The 24041-nt window shown below is 39.3% G+C and overlaps 1 protein-coding gene across 1 annotated transcript in view; it reads right to left on the bottom strand.

Moving 5' to 3' along the window:
* Positions 1–3094: 3094 nt before the first annotated feature.
* LOC144014952 (chemokine-like protein TAFA-2) overlaps positions 3095–24041 on the bottom strand; it is an 87884-nt gene continuing 66937 nt past the window's right edge. Inside the window, exons 3-5 of the mRNA XM_077515249.1 lie at positions 14572–14721; positions 10873–10997; positions 3095–3852 (exon numbers count right to left, since the gene is read on the bottom strand). Of these exons, the coding sequence (XP_077371375.1) occupies positions 3841–3852; positions 10873–10997; positions 14572–14721 (287 nt within the window). The 3' untranslated portion in view covers positions 3095–3840. The remainder of the gene's footprint in view (positions 3853–10872; positions 10998–14571; positions 14722–24041) is intronic.

The following is a 24041-nucleotide window of genomic DNA, read 5'->3' as shown; positions in this document are numbered from 1 at the left end:
AAAAAGGGATTAAAAAAAAAAAAAGTAATTTAACAGGGAGCACGTGGACAGGGGAGTCGCAATTGTGTGGCTGCTTTAGAGCGACTCATTGTGACAAATTGGTGTGATATATTCCAAACAATGCAGCATTTAAGCGGGTATATTTTTGGTTCAAAGATTTTGGAATATGTATAGTTAGGATATAAGAAAGTTGCTACAGTTGTGCTTGAAAGTTTACATGTAAACTTATGAGCATACTGCATGGTGGGACAAAAGCTTAATGCCCATAAACACTTGCCACAGTGTTGGATTTTATGGGCATTATTTTCCGAGGTTGAAGTTGTCCTGATTAGAGATGTATGTGTGATTTTTGGTGACGATTCAAAGCATTTTCTTTCAATAAGTGATGTCCAGCTTTTGTACATTTGCCGTTGTGGGGGGTATTGTAACCTTTCAATCACAACTGTAGATAAAGTAACATTCATTTTTCCAGGTTGTAGTAAATTTAGTGGCATTCAGTGACCCACAGTATATGAAAGCGATTTTTACGATTTTGAAGCCTCATTTTTATATACATTTTTCAAGTCACTCTAATTTGGCAGAGTTATATCGCTCTTCTCTGTGGTATGTCAATTTTTTTTACAGTAAAAGTTTTGCTTAACTGAGACCACTGATACTTTACGTTGTGTGTCAATCTCCCCTAAGAGCCTTGATCACGGTGGAGGTGTAACAATGTGACAAAGAAAAAGTGGTCTCCACCTCCTGTACAGTATGCTTTCAATGACACATATCATAGTCAAGCTCGGGTTGTGTGCCCTTGTGTGAGTGCGAGTGGATAGCAGGAAGGATGTTGGCGTAATTGACATGTTAAGCCCGCCATGTGCAAAACTCCTTGAGTCTATGACGCTCATAAAAGTGACACACACATGCACACGCACTCCTGGTGTGACACACACGGTCTCTCTGCTGAATTAAATGTCAGTCTGATCAGTTGAGTTCATTTGTAACCTGCTCAGATCGGCTCCCTTCTCCAAGTCTCACGACAGAAGCCGTATTATTTTTAGGCCATCACTTCCCACTAGCGTCACAGGCCTCCCTCCTCCATTATTTCAGCGTCTCTGCTTGCCTTTGACTCGCCTCGCCACGCTCTCGTGTCTTTATGTGTGTGTCAAGAGCAAATGAATCAGGCAAGAGAAGGGTGAGGATGCGACGCTAGCGCAGCACAAAACCAGATGGAGCATTGAATTGTGATGAAAAGTTGGTCAGAGGAGAAAAATAAAAAAAAAAAGTTAAAGGAAATGAATTTGGAGCTAGATATGATTTTTAAGGTTGCAAGTTTTCCTTTTTGATTTTCCATGAGTCTACGTTGCTAACAAGTCTCCCGGTGAATTAAACATCTTTGCTACCCACCTACAGTATCACCTCTCAGCCCACCATCTGTTTTCAGATGCAAACACTTTTTATTGCCCCGGCTAACCGCAGAGCGCATTGACTCATCTTGAGCAATACTCGGAGCGTAGTCACACATGACAAGATTAATACTTTGCCTTCTTGCTGAGGATCAGAGCTGCCAGGTAGATATGAGGAGTCTTCGAGCTCCACCTGATGCCTCACCTCAGCAACCGCGTGAAGCATTTTGTGGAACTTCGCGGCAATCAAAAGACAATTTCTACAAACATCACAAGGTCGATCCCTTCTTGGATTCAGGCGGAGCCGGAGAAACGGTGAACAAGAATGTGCTGAAATTAAAGCTGTCAGATTGCAGTGTCAAAAGACTTTAACACACCAGGCTTCCTCTGTAATTATAGCAGCCTGTTCTTTGTTAGTTTCTCTTCTTGTGTGACTCCTGGTGTGGATTTATTATATGTAATCTTGACATGCACAAAAAAAGCCACTCAAATTCAAAGTGAGCCGTGGCCATGGAACTCACAAATAAAATACGAGTGAGGGCTCAATGCAAGGCCACGTCCACGAAAAGGATCGGCTGGTAGATTAGCCAAAATCTGGACAGAAAGCGTTTTAAGGAGGAGTTTTGGATTTTGGTTTCCCATTGGCACTGTAACTACTATGGCTGAAACTTCACTTAATATGAGTGATGTATTAACCAGAATACACAAATTCAATCAACAATCACCTAAGTAGAATTTATTCTTATCCACTTGTCAAATTTTGAAGATTTAAATAAATAGCAGCAGTCACATTAAGTCACATTTAATTATACAGCACATTCACACGGCAAGTGTAAAGTGCATGGGTGTTTAAATCATAGTAGAAAATGACCCGATAAAACGTGACTGGTTAAAATATCTTGGTGGGATTTAATTATAGCAGAGCTGCATTCATGTTGCTAAAGAGGCACCACGTAACCATTTGGTGCTTTACTGAAAGCTGCTACGAAGATGTGTGGTTGAAGGTAGCAATGGCGTTTAAAAAAAAAAAATTGAACATGGGTATTAAACTTATGGGCAGAACCCCAGGAATGATATTTTATATCATTCAATATATTTTTTGCTAGTTTTTATGAATATATATTACAAATATAGTGGTTGAGGTTATTACCAAAAACAACAATCATGGAAAAAGGTTGAACAATCCAATTAAATTCCCGAGAAACAAGCATGAGGAGGACTTAGAATGGACCCTTGGGGGGGCACCATATGGAAAGACAAAAATCTGTCAATTGACTACCTAAAGAAAAGATATGTATAGCCTTAATTTTGTGAGAGTGGTTCATTTTCAGTTGTGATAAGGAAACAGAAGAGATCTTAACTCATTCACTGCCAGTTCAATTAAAACGACATTTGACGTCTATAGTTGTCAATGGCAGCGAATGAGTTAAAAGAGAACTTTGTGATTATCATGTCAACATATGTAGTTGGTCTTTGAAGACACTTCTGGAGCTGGACGAAGTGGCTGGGGAGACGGAAGTCTGGACTTCCCTGCTTAGAGCAGCTGCCCCGTCAACCTGACCCCGGATAAGCGGTAGATGGATGGATGAATAAGTTAGATTCGTTTTTGTTTACTTCTTGTAGAGTTCAGTGGACTTCATGTATTTACTTTAGATTGTGAATTCTGCTCTGTTGTCAGAGTTGGCAATAAGAAAAATAAAAGGATATACTTTTGAAAGGCTTTATTCATTTCATATAATACTGACAAATACTCAATAGCGGTTAACAGGCGTTTAAAAACACAGATATTAAAACCATTTGAGCATCACTTCACATTTAGCCCCACTGAATCCATGGACCGTTTTTACATGTATACCATAACACTTACTTGAAATCAGCCTAAACTCAACTTTGAGCAGAAAAAAGACGGCCCGTTAAAAAATAAAAATGTGGTAAACCACAAACTATTCAAGATAAATTATTCCTACTAAGGTAACATTTTCAGAGCATTGACGGAGAGGTTTTATTATTGGGAAACATTTTGACAGATTTGAATGTTTTATAATAGGTGTTCAAATTTTATAATGAAAGGTACACAATCCATTTTTTTTTTCAATTCATGTTTTCTTTCTAAATTCCAAAGCCCGATAATTCCCCTTGTATATACGGAACACCACTAAGTCATAGAAGAGGTTTGAATAATATAGCTCGCTGGAGGGAAAAATGTCTTTTGCCCAGTAGTTTTCAGTTCATAGTTCACTTTTTAAAGTTATTGTCCTTTGCAGCCATGACACCGAGACGCGAGCTTGGGTCAGTTGGCCGACATAAAAATCCTGTCTTGTCAGCCGCCATTCCTTGGACGTCCTCAGAGAAATGAAACCAAATCTTCACTCAAGTCCATCAGAGTACACTTTTGCACTGTGCTTGCAGGTCCATTGTGCTGCAAACACATTGCAGTTCCTGTCTTCTTGAACTATCGGGTCACCTAACAAACAAAGACAAAAGAAGAGGGTCAAAATCCAGAAAAAAAAAAAAAAAAGCTTTGTGAGTTGCATGAAACTCAAAAAGTTCAGAGATTGGAAATACCGCTGTGAATAATACAGGACCGAATGGTGCAGCAGTCGTCTCTTTGAAAATAATGGAAAGTGATGCTTGTTGTAGGAGCAACAAGCACGCGGCCAACATGCTCTTCTGGCACACGACTAAACAAGACGCAGCTGGCGTAATGGCGGCGTCTCGCTCTCAGCACCTGGCGTGCTGCCATGTCATTTAGTGTGTTAGTGGAGACTGCTACTGCTATAATCAGGAGATCTCTTTACCACTTTTACCTTCCCATCTTCCATTTTTCTTTGTCCGGCCACATGCTTTTAAGCCATTCCCAGCTTTTAGGAGACCGGGCCTACCAGCTAATGTCACAGATGATTGCTGTAACACATCGTGTCATCTTGCCTCACTTTCCATTCATGCCACCATTCCCACTGGCTTTCCCTCTTAACACCGACACAAGCTGGCCCTCCTGTACTTCCTCTTGTGGGAGTTAGTCTTTTGTCCACGCCAGGTGCCAAGCGCTGAAGGCCAGCCGTCGCCGGGAGAGCACAGAAAAAGCGTTTTTCTCCCAGCTGCCAGCTGGGATGGGTCTCGTGTATATCTGGGCTGGCTCTGTGGCTTCAGGGCTTCCTCACTGCTGGGGCCCGCTCCCATTGACTTCAGGCATCTCATCCCGTGCCTGATCAAAGAGTCTACGGGCGTTTGTTGTCACGCCAGTGCGCTCCGCACACGCACGCCGCTGTATCTCTCAGCTTGCTCTCGTTTCAGGTACCGTGTCCCTTTAGGCGGTAATCTACTCGTGTAAATATGCCTGTAGGTGGCCTGATTTTACTGAGCAGACTACAAGTGGTGGAGTAGACAATTCTGTACTGTTTACAAGCTTTGCATGTTACCTCGCAGTGTTAAAAGGAAGCCACTTTACAAACGTAATAAATAGATCGGAATCACTTACTGTTTTGTCTGCAAATAAAGCCAGGTTACCAGAACCAAAAATTAAAACAACATTTTAATTGTAGGTTAGTGATGTATTTTTCAGGGCTGATATAGATTATTAGAAGTCAATGAGGCCAATAATGGATATTTCGAGCTGATATTAACGTTCAATAAAAGTCGAAATATTGGTGTCAAAATGAATAAAAACTCCAACTTTAAGCACATATTTATTGAACAGCTTTTCAGATTTGCAAATTATTTTTTTTAATTGTAGACAATAGACATCTTTGTTTTAAAATTACCAAAAAAAAAAGTTAATTGAGCTGCTGGGTCATTAGCATTTCTTAAAAATGAAACAAGTAAATAACTCCACATTGCTTCCTAAAGTAAATACATTTTTCCCCAACTTTCTAAATATGCGAAATGTTACATTTTGACTTATTTTGGTTTTAATTTCAACCAAAAACAAAAGGTGCAGAGAGTTCCCAGGGTCAGCAGCATCTCTTATGAAGTTTTAAATTGATCTATTATTGGCCGTCTGATTTAAAAAATAAAAAAAAAAGGGCTGGTAACAATATTCATCAAAATTATGTAAATTCTGTAAAAGACACCAATTTGCTCCTACATACCATAAATGTACAAAAGTATTTACCACCATCTCTTTTTTTTGTCTTCCCAAACTGTGTTCACATATTTGAAAATAGAACGTATCATGGTAAGAAAAATAATTAGGATTCAAGTAAAACTTCAGGGTCACGATCAGCGAAGGTGTGATTAATTCAAAAACTGTAGCATCTTGAACTTCAATTTTATTCCTCCTAAAATTCCATATTTATAAGCGTATTTAAAAGCAACAGAGGTTAACTTATGTGGTGTACCAAGATGCTGTTAAAGCAACGCAATGCAGAAGTACAACACCAGAGAAGAGGAATACAAAAATAAAGGTCCACTGTTTGTCCTGTCGTGGCACTCCACAATAACAGAATTGAACAATGCAGTCAGGCATGTCCTAATACTTCTGTTCATGTCGTGCATCTTGCAATCTGCATTTTCTCTTTAACGATGCCCACGCAGAATGTGATTTAATTGCATATTGTCCGGGTGCTCACACAGTGGTCAATGACAGCTCAGTGGCTTGGCAGCAAGGCAACGTCTGGCTGCTCATCCATATGATATTATTTGGCATTGATCGAGCTGTCTTCTGTCTCCTCCCTTTCTCCTCCCTCTGCCCTCCTCCTCGTCTCTGCTCCCAGCCAGGGATGAAGCCAAGGACCGAGAGTGCCAAAACCTCTTTTGTATTCCTGCCTGCGCTGTGATGCAGGGCACAAGCTCAAGCTCCTTGTCAGCTGACCAGGTGCAATGTTCTTGTTTTCAACTGTTTCCTTTACTGCTTTATCTTCCTCCCACCTCTATATTCCTCTCGAGTCTCCACTTGTTTTTTTTTTTTTCTATTTGGCTCTCTCTTTCCTTTTACAGCTCTCATCATGTCTGCCTCTCATCTCTCGCTCTCTCCAGTCCATCGTCAATTTCAATTTACGAGCAGGTCTTAATGGGACTATAAGAATGCGTGTGGTGATATTGATCAGGATGCCCGTGTATCGTGACCTCGGCCGAGCGCACAACAAGGAGAGAAAAAAACAACAAGGCTTTTCATCATCTGGCAAACACATCATTTAACACACAATGTGCACACAGACATCCAGTGCATGTACACACAAATCATTGATTAGATACCTGAATGCAACCAATTGAAAATAATTGTGCTCTTTCCAACTAAATTAATCAGTGATAGAATAATTTCTGAAACTCTTTTATATCATATTGTACAGAACTTTGTGACATTTTGTATTGTTGTTCACAGGTGGGCATTTCGTCAATATTGACGGAATGTCCGTCAGTCCGTCGGTGATGGTCACATGTTTTGTTGACGATTAAAGGGGCTGTCTGCCAGATTCACTCAGGAAAATGCACTTTTTAAATAGTTGTTTTTTTCTTCACTCACACATTCACACATGTAAGCTTCTGTGAGTGAGTAAGTGAGTGAGTGAGTGAGTGAGTGAAAAAAAAAAATCTGTGCGTACTTTCAAATTGCCACGGGAGTGACGTCACGCAGCTGACACGTTCGCCCGGCCCCGTTTGCGACACGCCACCCCCGCTCTGCGATTGGCTGGAGGGTTGTAAATACCGGTACTGTCTTTCCACTGAAACGTCCCGCTGTTTACAAAACAAACACAAAATGGCAAAATACAGGCTGGGGAGGTGGAGGTTTAGGACGAAATTACCACAAAAGGTTAACAAAAACACAGATGTGTAGACTGAGAGAAAGTTAAAGTGTGTACATCCTGTATTTAAAAAGTGCATTTTCCTGAGTGAATCCAGCAGACAGTCCCTTTAACGAATGACGGGAAACGTTGAAAAATGGCGACATTAATGAGGGAAAAAACAGTAACAAAAGCAATTTCAAGCAGTTACAGTGGTGACAAATTGTCGTTTAGCATGATGGAAGCGCGGTTAGAATGGTTATTTTTTATTTTTTATTTATTAATTTTTTTTTAATTAAATTTTTTTTCCTAAGAGCTCAGAATTGTTCATTCGGTAGTCTTACCGATTCAACGTCTTATCATCATTGCCCCTTTTTTCTTTCTTTTTTTTCTTTTTTTTTTGTGTGTGTGTGTGCGTGCGTGCGTGCAAATACGTATAAATTTATACTCATTAATTCACCTAAAGCCTTATAAATATCCCATTACCCTTCGCCTTAACCAGGTACTTCAGAATCTTGCCAGAGTCGTGAGGTTTATATGGTCAGGAGACCAGAGAAAAGGTCAGAAAAAAATAAAGAGAAAAGAAAGATAAATCAAAGTGAAATCCAGCACCGACCAAACACTTCCTGCCTTCCCCATGATTACAAAATCAAAGTCTTACGCCAACCCCGGAAGCCTCTAAATTCCAGCAAATTTAGCGAGATCTCAAGAGACCAGAGGAAAAACTAAAGAGAGGAAGGAGGGAAGGATCGATAAGGCAGAGTGAGATCCATAGAAGCCAGTACATCCAATCCATCAAAGTGAAATCCAGCACCAACAAAACCCCTCCTGCGTGGTTACAAAACCAGAGTCTTATGCCAACCCCAGAAACCTCAAACTTCCAATAAATTGAGATCTCAAGTGACCAGAGGAAAAACTAAAGAGAGGAGGGAGGGAAGGATAGATAAAGCAAAGTGAGATCCACAGACACCAGCACCCACTGATTCAAGGGGCTGTGGGAGGGAGAGGCTACTTCTGTTGAGTTTCAGTAGATGCTGGTGCGACGGATCTGGCATGCATAAGGACCACCACCAAAGAAAGAAGCCGTCAACCGCGGTCCAGCAAAGCAACATCGTCAAAAACTGCTATTGTATTAAATCAACATAGTTACTTTTAAATCAAGTAATCAGTAAAGTAACTAAGTTACTTTTAAATCAAGTAATCAGTAAAGTAACTAAGTTACTTTTAAATCAAGTAATCAATAATGTAACTAAGTTATTTTACCTCAAGTAATCAGTAACTTAACAGTTCTGAAATCAAGCATCAGTGAGTTAAAAATCTGCCTAACGATGGCTTTTATCCTGAAATTCTCATATGCCATGTCACTTGTATCTCAAGGCACCAGTGCATTAATGTTTTTGACAACATCGTCAAAAACTGCTATTGTATTAAATCAACATAAACACACCTTTAGTTAAATATGAACATGGTTGGTTAAAGAGAGAAGTAGTCTCATCCACTTTGTTATGGGTGACTCGAGTGAAAACACAGGGAAGGAATTTTTAATCAGCCTGATGTCCAAGAGACAGGTCCTTTGAATGTTTTCAAAAGCGTGAGATGGCTGCAAGTGATGCATCGTGTATTCACTTTTTTTTTTTTTTTTTTATAACCCAAAAAGGAGCACTCTCCCTCCTTCGGCCACGCCTCCAATCAATTATTAAGGCAGAAAACAAAGGTCTGCGCCTCGCCATGAATAATGGAAGATGAATAGGCAGAGAGCAGCATGGAGGTTAGGAACAGAGGTGTGCGGTGACGAGAGGTGAGTTTCACTCAAACGCCTGCGTGTGACGGACGGTTTCAAGCTCACTCGGGTCGGGTCACTCAAGAGCAGGCGCTAGGCTCGATGCATTATGTACGGGAACAGTTCACGCTCACACACAGACCACACGGCGAAGACGAACACACACATGCACAAATTGCACCTCGGGCGGGAGCGCACGTGAGGAGCGTGTCACACAAGGTGAGCAGTTTATGCTTCCAGGTGGAATTCGTGCCAGTGAGGTGTGAGAAGAATTTCGTTCCTGATGACTTTGTATTCCCTCAGTGTTTGATGTTCCAACCAATCGGGATGGAGGGACGACATAACGTAACGAGAGAGTAGTCAACGTGGGGCGCGGGGAAAACAGGATTCAAACAAATAATGTAGGAAGCAAGAACACGGTCAGTTGTGGAAGTGGGCCGCAGAGTCTTGCTTGTACCACTTTGGCAGCAAAATGTTAACCAAAGTCTAAAGCTTTAATGTACACTTCAGAAATAAACTTGATGTTCTGTTACGTTCTGCCCATCTATTTTCTAGAACCGCCAGTCTGTCAACAACAATGGCGGATAGCCGTGTCGTCGTCGTTTTGCACAACCTCCTTAGCTATGTTTTGCGTGATGTTGTTGTACTTGAATCACCCGCCATCGTTACCTCTCCTGTGTTGGTCTCACTGATCTGTTTAGCCGATAGACGCCCGTGCAAGCCGTTGAAGCTACAGGGCAGCCATTTTACTCCTCCCATCTCGCGAGCAGACTACTGTTTAAACTACTTTGAAGACCCCCTTTTGTTTTATGGCTCAGTTGCTAGACCACTGCTGTTTCTACTAAGTACTGTCTCAAATGTTCTCTAATTTCAATACTGTAAATTAGGGCTGGGCGATATGGCCCAAAAATAAAATCTCGATTTTTGCAGCCATCCAGGACGATTACGATTTTAATCGATTTTAATGTAATAAATCCAACAAATGTTTATTTAAAGGTTTCATTTATTCAAAAATAATTGCTGAGCAAAATGTTCAGACACCAGTAACGTATACTGATTCTAGATCAGTTTTAACATAAACTTAACATTCATAGTTTGTACTTAAATGCCACAATTTAGTAGTTGGTAGCTATTGTAAACGTCTTGTAAACCACCCATCCAGCATTCTGCCACTTGTGCAAAATTACAACACATAAAAGCATTTGGATGTAACAGAACATAAGAACAACAACTTTTCATAATCCAGAAGGCAAAACTCGATTTCACGATTTTGCAAATTTTCAACGATTCGATTTTTTAAAATGACGATGTATCGAATTCATTCGATTTATTGCCCAGCCCTACTGTAAATGTATAGGATCGTATGCCGAGAAATATTTCTTGGGAGGAGCAATATGGCGGCCCTTCGGCCTCAAGTCTTGGCCTTTCTGCTATTCAGATCCGTGGTTCGTCTTCTTCGATGATTCTTCTTCTACGCTTTCCGTTAACTCCCTGTGGCAGCGCTACAGCGCCACTCCAGACTTGGCATACATATTACAGCCGTCAAACGTCCTCAGCCTTCTTTTGGACACTCGCATGTCTTGAAACGTTTCTGTCTGTACAAGATTTGTTTGAAGAACGAACGGCTTTGCTTCCGTGCGAACAGGGCCTTATAGTTTCCTTTTTTTCCTTCAGTCTGTGACAGTCCATTGTTGTTCATTCTACGTCACGTTACTTTGCCTTATGTTCTTTGACTGATTTTGTTGTACCTTGTTTACCTTTTCATTTTTGTTAAATTAAACACGTTTTAACCTTTGCCTCCTCACCCTGCACCCTGGAATGACTGACTACGTCATTTTAGTCCGCATAAGATGTTAAGAATATGTCTGCAGATATATGTATACAAACATATTACAAAGGTCAATCTTTGAGGAGAACAAATAATTAGCGATAGATAGATAGATAGATAGATAGATAGAAATGAAATGCTGTGTAATCTACTTACCTTCGTAGTCTTGACTTTGTTGCCAGTGCTGCAGCTCCATCCTGTGAGGTCCGGAAGAACCTTGCACTCCTCACCTTCCATACATGGCTCCATCTGACACCACCACTTCTGGGCAACAATGGAGGCTGGTGAAAAAGTTAAGAGATCGATATATTTTTCACCCTGCTTCATATGAATGCAAACTGATTCATTGATGATTTTGCAATAAATAAAGTTTTATAATGGAGACCTACTGTAAAAGAGTCTCCATATATACAGTGGTGCTTTCACATCTGATTACTCATGCAACGCCCTTAAGCTTTACAAGTCTCATTTAAAAATTTAATATGCTCCTCTATGGCTAACTAGAGTAGCGATTTTTTAAATCCTATTTTACTTGATAGTAAAAGCATTGGTGCATTGTAGTTTGTAGTCAAATTACACATATAGATTTTTTTAAACCCAATTTTGCAGTGCTCTGTGTGCGTTTATTATTTATGATCCTTGTGTGCGTGGCTTTCATGGGTACTATAGTGTCATGCGAATTTAATCAGTACACAGGCGATCGTTTGCATATTCAATTCAAGTCGAAACAAATCCAAAATGACAAAACTGGAGGCAAGATACGCATCAGACATCCGAGATGTGATCTTTCGGGGTTGCAAAGCAGATTTGTGTGCTACACATCACATCAGATAAAAATGACTCTTTGCCTTTAGCGAACATCACAAAGAAAAGCTCTCAAAAAGACACATCAAGCGCAATCGGATTTTTGCTCACAGTGAGCGTGAATAATATGCCGTCAATAAATGAATATTGGATCCAATTTCAATGAGCATCTCACAATAAATCACAGGTAATTGCCGGATTAACGTTTAAGTTGCAAAACAGCTGTTGCTCAGTCTGTTTCACTCAAAGCAGTGAATCCACTGGCAAAATTCCCAGGGAGAGTAGTGACACTTTGGGAGTTACTCTTTCTTACAGAGCAGCTTTGCATTTGAGATTTCTTGGTAATCAGATGTTTCTTTCACGCTACATTTCTTATCGCCTGGGAAGAGACCGAAGCATTAAAAAACGAGACATACAGACTTTTATCGGGTCTTCATAATTTCGCCTCATTGAGGATGTTACACGCCCGCGAGCGATTTAGGAGTTCAGCGGTAAATAAAATTGATGGATCCATTACTTTTACATCTCAGTCTTGACAGTTTTGGGCTTTCAGTTTTTCTTCCTGATTGGAATTGATTTAACGTTGTTATATTTTTACTACATTTTTATGTTCGTTATATATTACTCATTCTTTCTGTATTCATTCTCACTTAAACGCCTCAAGTCATAACATCAGGTCATAAAGTAAGGCGTACTTTTCTATTTATAATATCTCTAGATATTTTCATTCGCGGTTTCAACTTTCATTTAATGGGGAAGTCAACCCAAAATACACAAATCTTTTCTTCCTCCTGTGGGGGTGTAACAAGAAATAATTGAGTAGCAGTGATTTATTGTTTAACACCTAGTAATGTAAATTCAGATGTGTTTCTAAATAAAGTACAAATGCTTGAAGATAATTGCTCAATTGTGCACCTATACAAAACTATGTATCAGTCAATTAAAAACCACAATTTTAACTATTTTTCACCAATTTATTTTATTTTTTTGTTTAATTGGGTGGCTCCATGATGCAGTTTGGAGAAAAGCATGAGTAGTTTCATTTGTTTGCATTATTGGTTCTCCAGATTCATGACAACAATGTCTTGATTGTTTTTTTTGTTTGTTTGTTTTTTACCGGTACACATGGCGATTATTTTAATTATTCAAATTTGGCAAGGTTAACACTTTTTTTCTCTGTGGTGTGTCAATATTAGAACACATTTATTCTCACTTTACAGATGCATTAAGGGTTCGGATTAACCCTGATATTAATGCCTCAGCAGTGAATAAAGTGCTAAAAATGCAACTGATTGATTAATGTTTCAATTAAATGGCATAACAGTTTTTTTTTTTCTCCATTAAGAGGTGTTGTGGGGGAATTTGTGGAAATCCTCCCAGCAAGTGAACAGTTGAATTTTATATGTATCATAAAGCCACAATAAAGCTATGCTGCTCCATGTCTGCTTCATTTAGAAGTTATAGTCTCAGCTCTCTTCCCATATTTATGATGCATCATCCTAAAATGTAAATGTCTTTAAAGGGAGATGAAACCTAAAGTTGGATTGTTTGGATATGTTTAGCTGATTCACTCATAAACTTTATCTGCTGCATTCTGAAAGGAGCAACAAACATGCAAGCTCAGAGACTGTGATCTGGGATTTCATCAAGCGCCATCCGTAGCTGCGCACAGCGAGCAATATTGATTTTGCAGACACAGGAAAAGGAGAAAGGCGGATTTTAAATGCACTTTACGCTCCATCTCTTGGGATTAGAATTATTAGCAGTGCTCTGAAATGCAGAATAAAACAAAAAAAATGATTAAAGTGCACAGCTTCCTTTGGCTCCCTGTAAAACTGAATAAGGACAAATAACACTTTTGACCAACCCCAAACAGGAGAGTGAAAAAAGTAAAGATCATAATGAAGCACGTGGAGCATTACGTGGGTCTCTTTTATGAGAACAATGTTGACTGTTTTGCACAATACAGATTTATTCCGTTTTAATTACCACCACGAGACTTCATCAGATAAATTAACCAATTCCAACCAGTATTGGCTTCATGTTTAGACTCATGGTGTGCATTAAGTATCTTATTCTGTTGTTCATCTATATACGTAAGTAGTAAGTATTGCCTAGCGAATATGGCTAAAATTATAAATGTGCATTTACCCGCAGAACAAGTTCAGTCTTTTGTAATCTCTATTCAAGAGATTTAGTGGAAAACATAAAATGCAATGCATAATTTAATAAGATGTAAACAGCAACAAGCAGTTTAATATATATATATATATATATATATATATATATATATATATATATATATATATATATATATATATATATATATATATATATATTATAGTACAGTTATTTTTGCCACAAAATGGATGTATGGGAACAACAAATTCAGGCTTAGACTTTAGCCTAGTCAAAATTGATTAGCAGATATCTGCATTGTCATTTTGCGTTGAACAAATGGCATCTTTTTTATTTTTATTTTTTTTAATAAATTCATGTCTATGGCGTTTCTCTTCATTGATACTACAATTCAGTTGCAGATAGTCGCTGGGAATTGTGGATATGTAAAACTGAATCATAGATATCTGTAATTCCAGCTTGACTAGTTATAATTACAGTTCCGGGTATTTACAGTTTATTCAACATGTCTGACATGTGTCATGTCTCTTTTTTTGACCACTTTGTTCTGATTGGATTTAGTCCATGTCCACGTGGAAACGAAAAAAAAAAAATCTTAGAAACATGGAATCAGTTCAAGAAATTTGTGTGTCCAAAAAAAGTCACTAAAGTCTCTGAAAGGCTGTACATGCCAAGTCTAAAGTGACGCTGTAGTGCAGCCACAGGAAGTCACTGGAAAATGGAGCAGAAGACCCGCAAGCATAAAAGTACAGAAGTTGTGGATATCTGAAATGTCGTTTTTAATTAGGGAGAACTGAATGAAATATATACCGTAATTAAGTAGTGATTTGTTGGTAACCTATCGTTGTTTCTCTGTCTAAACCCTCCAACAGGCACGAAACAGAAGATAACGCAAGCAATTGGTATACGTACCATCGACACAAGAGGGCATGGCCCGAGTGGTGCCAGCAACCTGTCCAGGGAAGCAGGAACATTTGACGGTTTGAGATCGCTCCTCAATCTTGTTCTTGTTGCAGCAGCGATGGGCGGCGATCACCTCGCACGTCCCTGCCTTCACATGCACTGCAGGACACAGACACACTCGGTCGGTCTCACCACATCGATCTTTAGTTGGCGCGACACACGTAAGCAACAATGCATATTGCAAACAATGTGACTCATGCATTGAAAGGAAAGTAGTATATGATATCATTTTGTATTTGGAGGACATTTTAGTTCTTGTAAACGTGTTCATTGTATGCACCCGATGTTGAGTCAGGAACAAAGTATTACAGTCCATTTCAGTACATGGCCTTTTATATAACACATGCAAGTGCTCAAGGACAAACAAAGCCATACAGTATGAGAGACATTGCCATCCTGTCAGTACACAGGTGTAATGTTTTCATAGTTATGTTTCAACCTTTATGATCACAATGAAGCAATACGAATGAGACAAAGAATCACACTTAGTGTAATTAAATGCAAGGTCAAATGAAGTGAAAGGCTCGATATTAAAATGTTGCACAGTTGAGCAGAGATGTGAAAAGTTGCATAATGAGAAATGTGTGTCAAAGTACATTTTCTTCTCATTTATTCCAGATTTGACTTTTGCCAGCAGTGGGCTAAAACTTTTGATTGATTTGGGAGCTGTTCAATAAAAGCAAGTCGAACATCTGCACTATATATACTGTAACCATTACCACCTAACAAGCTGCAAACAACAAAAATAATAACTGTGTGGAATGTTGTTCAAATCAGATGGTGACATTAAATATCCATTGAGGAAGAACCTTCGTGATCGCCGTGACCTTCTCTCTGGATCCACACACTAATGACCCCCACAGGATCACTTTTGTTTACAATGTGACCTTTTATATATTTAATTTAGAGATAATTATAGTCAATTAATTATGCATGCCATTAATACCTTGTTTTTACTGTTCCCAATGCTGCCCCGTGTCTCCTAAAAAATGATGTCCCCATACGAATTAGCTGTAAATGTTTTTATATTCACAAACGAATGGTGACATCAGATGGTCTGGGTATGGCTTAATCACTGTAATCATAAAAACAATGTCTTTTTTTAATATTGTAACTTAATTCAATTTTTTAGGCATGCTGATACAGTAGCCAGTGGTATTTTCATTTATTTATGTATTTATTTATTTAGTATTTATGTATTTTTGTGTGTGTGAGAGAGAAGCCAAGTCACATAAATGAAGACTAACAAAAGTCATTGATGTTTTTACAAGGTAATGTTGTGCCTCAATGATTTAGGAGCTTGAATTTAAAACTACACTCGTTGCCGCTTCAAACCAAAGGCAGACTGCCAAACATTTGCCACAAAATCATACTATAGCTATTTTGGAGTTACTCCATATGACTGGTTGTATATGATCGATGGTAACAGAAAAATAAATAAATAAATAAATAAATAAATGTTCGTTGTGAAGTGAGATTAAAACTCATTCACTCCCAGCCATTTTCACAGAAGCAGTCCCGTTCGCTCCCGGGTGTTTTACTGGATTTTGACTGATTTTGCAAGGCCAACAGAATATTGTGTTCTATTGCTATAAAAGCATGGAACCCAACAAAAGAAATATTAAAGTCTCCCCTTTCGTCAGGAAAAAAAAAAAAAAAGTATGTTTCTATCTGTTTCCGTTTTGCAGCAATTAGCATTAGAAGAGAGCTAAGTTTCATCTGTTTTCACAAATCTATTTAAAATTGTAAGTAATTGAGCTTTTTTTCTACATGGCCCTACATCTCTTTTGCTCTGCTGCCACCTGCTGGCCATTTGTGTAATAACTACCATTTCTGCAACCGTTCTTTGCAGTTGAGAGGCTGCATCAAAGCCTTCTGTATGCTCTAGCATAAAAAAACAAAAACAAAAAAAACGTATAAATACGTCTTTGGGACACTTAGAACATTAAAAAAAACGTATTTATACGTTATTGGGAGTAAATGAGTTAATTGAGTTCACTTCCACCATACAGTGCTCGTATCTCAAATTGTTACTCTCAAGTCAAAGCAAAAAATCAGCCAAACGATGGCTCATCTTGAAAAACTTGTGAGTTGGCCCACTCGTATCTCAAGACACCGCTACACTGTTGTCTTACTCATAGAATTTGGTAATCTAAAGGGTATCGGCCCATTAACTTCATCATCTTGTACAGAACAGTAGGCTGTGCGTAATTCACGATATCCTGGATCTTTATTCCCGTTCATTGAAACAAGTTAGTCTTGTTTGATACTTGCTAATCCCCGCTCCCTTTCTTTTTGTATTATTCTAATTGGCATCTCATTTGCATTCCATTTTCCTTGCAGACTTGACAATCCTGTTGGTGCACATGTGGCTATACTAAAAATCAAAACAGAGTAAATACCTTGGCCTTGAGCAAGCGTACACTCACAGAGGACCATATTTGAGCTCAGTACATGCAGAGATTATTAACTCTCTATAATTCACTGGAGGGCCAATTTTACTGGGGGAATGTGAAAGTGAATTTCAGTAGAATTACATTTGCTAATATGGTGACCGTAAATGACTTCAATGTGGGATGTATTGTAAAAGAATTGCAGTCACATGCTCTATTGTCAGATGGTGAATCAGCTGGACAGTTCCAATTATAAATGATTCCAAATGATTTAGTTTGTGCCGTTGTCATCCTTTCAGTCACAAAGTCTCTCTTTCCGTGGCTCTGATCTTTTAAACTCATAGAAAGATGTATTTTCTGTACAGCAAACATTGCATTGAGTGCATTGATGCCTGATCTGTCCCTACCATTGGGACCTTGCAACTATCATATTCTAAAGGATGAATATTAAAACATCATCTTACAAAAGCTGTGCAAACATTTTCATTTGTACAAATACAAGAAAATAGCAGCTTTATACGACCTCAGCATTAGTTTCAGAATATTGTATTTTCAACAACAAAATTGGGCTTCCACTTGTATGTCTTTTCTACCTTAGGTACTCAAAGCGCTTTAATACTTTCACCTGTGATAATGCATCAGGAGGTTCAGCATCTTGCACAAGGACACTTTGACATGGCCACAATGGCCAGGGATCGAACCTACAACTGCTGGGTTGGGAGACAACCACTCTAACACTAAGCTATGCCACGCCATACACGTCTGCTATTTACAATGCCTCACATTCACCCATTCACACCAGTGGTCGGCTGCTGCCATGCAAGGTGCCGCCAGCTCCACTGGGAGCAAATCCGGGTTCAGTGTCTTGCTGAAGGACACTCAGCGCGATGAGGCTTGAACCCACAACCTCACGGATGGGATAAGACCACTCTACCACTGAGCCATGCCGCCGCCATTTATTTCCCAGTCACAAAGCTACAATCTATAGAACTACAAAAACACATTCAAGATGTTGCTTGCGTCTGACAAACACGTTACAATCTAGTTGTATTACTTTCCTCCAACTCATCTTTATCATCTTCTTGTGCTGCTATTTCATAAATGACACGATTTCTCCGTCCAAAGCACCATGTTGCCACCACTGTGTCCTGCACTTACCCAGCAGGGTAGCGAAAATTATCGTTCACCTCAGACCTGAAATCATCTTTTCATCTCTTTCACACTTTTGATGAGGCATGTTTTTCTTTTTATCTCTTTTTTTTTTGTCCGTGGGGTTGTCTCCACAGCTTTCAGACAACACAACTTACTGTACAGACTAACAGATTTCTTTTTGCTATCACTGGCGATATAACATAACTGTTCAGGATTATATACCAACAGTGCTTTTGTTGTTTGATGTGTTTTCAAATAAACTACAAATGATATTTTGTTATAGTTCATAGTATTTTCCTATTGTGAATCTGTAATGGTAAAGCTGTTGTGTATGCAAATTTGTGCTTGCTGGTACTCCTTTTGACTCCCACTTCCGACTGCTCTTCTTCTGTCCCTGATTTGACCCACCAATCGATCTGTTTGACAGAGCCAAAGAAGACTTCATACAACAATCTTGTCTTCCTTCTTCATACTTTTCTTTTCCCCGAATTTTTGATCCACGATGACCTTGCGCCTGAAGAATATATTCGTGTGTGGGGGCGGGTGGGATGTTTAGTTTCTGTACCTTCCCTGACTACTTTATGAAAGATATAGCTAGCAATAACATAATTGGAATCATACTTAGAATACCATTGGAATGTAAAGAATTAAATCATGTTTGCAACATATTTTATTTAGCGTGATTTCTCATTCTTGGCGTGTTTGACTTGGCCACGAGGCGGCAGTCTACTGCGGTCATGAGGGAAACAAAAAAAAATGTTGCAAAACTACTGTAAAAACAAGGTAATTTTCAGTAAAAGTAGTCATTTTTCACAGGGGATGAAGACGATAACGTCTGTTAGTGTTGTTATATTGTCTGTCAATGTGATGCTTCACAGTTCTGTTCCTTAAAGTGTTACACCACCACATGCTAGTCATTAGCGCGCTAAGGCATTTCCCATTATGTGTTAGCATAAAGCTAGCAGTTTTAAATACACGTGTAATTCTCTTTAATGTTTAGATTGACATTAAACTTCAACTGGGTGTTACATTAAATGGCTTGAAGACTTTTTCTTTTCTTTTTTTATATTTGTTCACTTTCTGTCAAACTGCTGCTTGTTGTGAGCTGAGTTGAGCTCTGCCATCATCTCTCTCTCTCTCTCTCTCTCTCTCTCTCTCTCTCTCTCTCTCTCTCTCTCTCTCTCTCTCTCTCTCTCTCTCTCTCTCTCATCTCAAATAAAAGCAAAAAATGCTTAGAATGACAGTGTAATTAAAAAGAATATAATGAGGTATGGACCTTAAGTCACATATAGAACAAACAGTACAGGTGGGGCAGATACTAAATTTGCTTTATTGTGTTCACACGGGGTGCTATGAGATGGGGCACGAGTTTAAAACACTTGCTCAGTTAATTAGATTACATCGTACGTATCGCAGCGCCCGCGCGTGTGTGAGTTCCCATCAGTCCGTGTACGACCATGCATTTATGCTAATAATTAGATTACATTCCACTGAGAAGGGACCATCCGTTATGAATTGTAAACACCAGGCAAATTAAAATTCTGTTATGGTGCCTGCCAAGAAAATTAGCGCAGAGAAAAAGGGGAGGAGTACACATTGGAACACTCCTTCATTTCCCACATCAATGTTTTCGGCACCCGGCCAGGTCTAATGCTCGTTTACATGTTCTCCTCTGCCTTGTGTGTTTTTTACATTCCACTTTATATTGTACACATTATTTTTATTTGAAAACTGGGCACAGGCTACTTAGAACAACACAAATTCACTCCCCAATAAATTCCTGATGCATACGAGTCGTGCGCATGAATACGTTTACCATTTGCAACCTCTAAAGGAGACTGACACACTAACGTTCCTCCGGTAATATAACTCCAGAGACCCCCATGTGGAAGACGAAGACGGAAGAGCTGAATAGACCACTGAACGCACGCACATAATCAGGACCAGTTATCATTTTCTTGTAGAATGGCAAGAAATGCTTTCTTTTATTAAACATTTTCTGAGAAAATTCACATTATGCATTCACTGAGAGAGAACAGTGCATACTAACACAATTCCATGTACACATCACATGCTCAAACAACATGCAGCTGATGTTCCATTGTCTCCACTCCCCAATAAAGCAACGTTGCCATCATCGTGGCAGGTATGAGCTCCGGCGACAGGACGCATCGGGCGGCACATGGTGTGTCCTGACATATTACAAGGCCCGCCGCCACCATCGCTACCAGCACACCATTGTGCGCTAATTTGAACTGCAGGCGAAATGCTAGGGCGGCCAATTGCATATAAAATGTTAATATGCTCAGATGTATTAACACAACATTACCAGTGAGGCATTAACCTTCGTGTGCGCGTGTGCGTGTGTGGTCCAGCTCTTCATGTTTGAAACCTTGTGTTAATTGCTAATTCCTGACTGGAGGTGACTTTTCTACAAGCGCTCCAGGCATTTCCATCTCCCCTCATTTTTCCACCTCCCTCCTCCTCTCCTCTCCCTCCCGCATGGTTGGAAGATTTTGAAACCTTCCCAGCGTTTCATCCGCTTCATCCTTCTACAGCGCTTTCCAACCAGACATTATTTTTTGCCTTTTTTTTTAGCGCTTCTATTCTATACCATCAAGCCTCCTTTTTGTTCTTGTGTGTCATTCTGGGGATAGCAAATGTAAAATGAATGTCTTCATAACAAGCAGCCTCTTCTACCTCCTCCTGGTTCCCTTTGCCAGGGCAAGAATGGAGAAGAAAGATCGATAGCACAGCAGGCATGTTGATGAGCATTACATTCTGTGTGGATTCTCTTCATGTCAAAGGAATGAGGACGGACACTCGTAAACGTCAAGCGGCGTGTATTTCACTGTAGTAGCTGTGTTAGTGTGCATGTGTGTATATATAAATATATAAACTGTCTGTGGGTGTGTGCGTGTGGGTGCGTGTGTGTGAGGATGAGTTATTGTTGTTGTTTATGTCACCCTGTTGTGGAGGTGTCATTTTGCAGATCGAGATAAATGGCTTGCTATCATCCTGCTTACGCTGCGTGAAAGATTGGACAGTCCCATATGCTACAATGCACACTGCCACTCAACACAGCGTTCACACTGGCATCTGTAAACAGCTAAAGTGGCTAATGTCAGGGATTATTGGAGATTTTTGAGGTTGACTTGAGGTGGGGACAATTTTTATGTTATAAGCACGTGGCAATATTTCTGCACAGGGGCACAATCAGGCTGGGATAGAAAAGGCTCTTCCTATAATTGTTGGAAGCGTAGCGTTAGCTTGATAACATAATTGCTAATCAGTTTTTAATGCTTTCGGAAAACAAGTCAAAACGTAACAAATTAGGGGCCCTCAGACGGATTGTCCGACGCAGTTGTTATTTATGAATGAGATACAAGATCGATCGCGCACGTCCGTGTAGAGACAAATCTTTCTGCCTGTGCCTCCATCAAATCCACCAAAATCACGATACAACACCTGCACCCCAAGTTAGACCCGGTTTTTGTGAGTCTTAAATCTGAGTCTGTTTTTATTTTTTTTATTTTTTTTTTTTATTAATTGATTGATTTATTTTGTGCATGTCATCTCTGTCCACCAGAAAGCCCAGAGAGGTGAAAAGAGGTCCCAAACATGGTAGAGTAGACTTACTCTGGCACAAAAATGATGATACGTCAGTTATTACGGCGAGTGCACATGCCTGAAAATAGAGCTAAAATGTCCACTTTCCTTGATTCAACCTTGGTGAATTTCAACGACTGGTTGAGAATATACAGAAATAAAATTTTATATGTATGTGTGTATATGTATATGTGTATATATATATATATATATATATATATATATATATATATATATATATATATATATATATATATATATATATATATATATATATATATATATATATATATATATATATATATATATATATATATATATATATAGTATTTTCAGAAATTACATTTAAAGAATATTCTAATGGCTGAAATTCTTGAATATCTTTTTTTTTGCACCAGTGCTGCATCATAAGTCTCCAGTGTCATAAAAAGGATTTGTCTCCATCCTCTTTCAGAGCCTCTCGATTCTCACGACGATAACCCAAGGAAATATAAAATGCAGTGTCTAAATTTTGATTTTATTTATTAAAGGAAGAAAAATCCAAAGTTGTCTGACGACGTGAATAAGTAATTGCACCATCAACGTAATAAATGGCTGTGCCAACCTAGCAGCAATAACTGAAATGGCAGAAGAGTCGTTTGCATTGCTGTAGAGGAATTTTGGCCCACTCTTCTGTGCAGATTGTTTTAACTGTCATATCGGAGAATTTATAGTTGGCACAGTAATCAGAAATCAGAATTGGGGCTGATACTTTTTTATGTCACTGTTTGGTGGCACTGAAGTCAGGCAAATGTTTTTACTTTTTAGAAAGCATCTAATACTAAAAACACTTCTTTGCTGAGGTGCACCTCCATAAGAATGTTGCCTTATGTTAAACAGCATCATTATTAAAGTTATTGGAGTCCATGTCAATTCAGACATTGTTTTTAGGAAAGGAAAATTACTTTACACAATTAGTTAAGTACAACAACACCTCCTGTTAAACTTAATTCAGCCCTTTAGCATCATTAAGCTGCTGGGGTGGCATGATGCTGACTCGGCACTCTTCACAATTTGGATAACGTTATGGCCTCCCTTGACAAAAGCGCATGAAATGGAATGAGCTGTTCTGGTTCATATACACACACTGCTGTTACTGCAGCCATTCTATTACTTTCCATCTCGGTGGAGGTTATACAAAATAACTAACACACAGGAAAACAAGCATGTTTCCTTTATGCCTGTATCTAATCTGAGAAAACAAATGGCAACCCCAACTGACAGCAATATAACCGTCTCCATGTTTGATATGGCATGTCTAATTAATGCATTTTCAAATATGCTACAAAATCGTATCTCATCCCAAGTCATCTCACGCACCCCCATTGGCCACTGAACATTGACTAATGATGTGATGAGCTCTGTGATTGGTGCATTAAGCCCATCAATTCGTAAAGGCGCGATTCCTTCGCATCAGCACTTTCCCTCACACCGCTTCATCAGGACAGATCATTACGTTCTTCCACTCATCTCCTCCTGCGCCTCTCCCGTTCTCTCGCGCCATCGCTCAAACGAAAGAGAAGCCCCGGCGTGTTTGCCGGCCGGCCAGCCGGCCGGCAGCGGAGCCAGAGGTGGGGAAAGATGAGAAGGGGAGAGGAGGAGGAGAGATGAAGGCGACGCTGGCTGATTAGTCGCCGTTACAACTCTGTGGGAAGGAAAGTGAAGGACCAGCACGGTCTTGCCGCAGCATGTTTTCAAACTCTAGCCAATGATATCAATTCATGGCATTTTATTTATACTTTCTCTATTTATCATCACTCCATATAGACCAGATCAAGGCCATGGTCTTCACCATGCAGGCTAAGCCCACATCAGTGCCTAAAAAGAAGAAGAAAAAAATGCATACAAAAACTCATGAACTTTCTTACAATGTTCATCAAAATCGCTTTAAAAGGTTCCTTGTATGTGCGGACTCACGTTTAACATATTTGATTGGTTCGCTCGAAACACAGCTGCATTATATTTCTGTCTACACTAGGGGTGTCAAAATTAGCGCATTAATTTTGAGTAATTTAAAGTTCCTTTACCTCCACTATTTTTTTTTTTAACACGTGATTAATGACCACACCGTACTTGGAAAGGGGGAATCCCAGTCTCAACGAAGCAGGCACGACCACGTCAAAATTTAGCAGTAATAAATTTAATAATATGCATATTTTTGTGGAGACTGAGGTCTAGTTGTATTTTACAATTTAAAAAATGTGCAGAATTTCACAAGTTACTTAA

This window comes from Festucalex cinctus, chromosome 2 (genome assembly GCF_051991245.1).
Source record: "Festucalex cinctus isolate MCC-2025b chromosome 2, RoL_Fcin_1.0, whole genome shotgun sequence".
Taxonomy (NCBI): Eukaryota; Metazoa; Chordata; class Actinopteri; order Syngnathiformes; family Syngnathidae; genus Festucalex; species Festucalex cinctus.
Note: the sequence above shows the minus strand (reverse complement) of the source record. Positions and strands in the feature narration are given on the sequence as shown.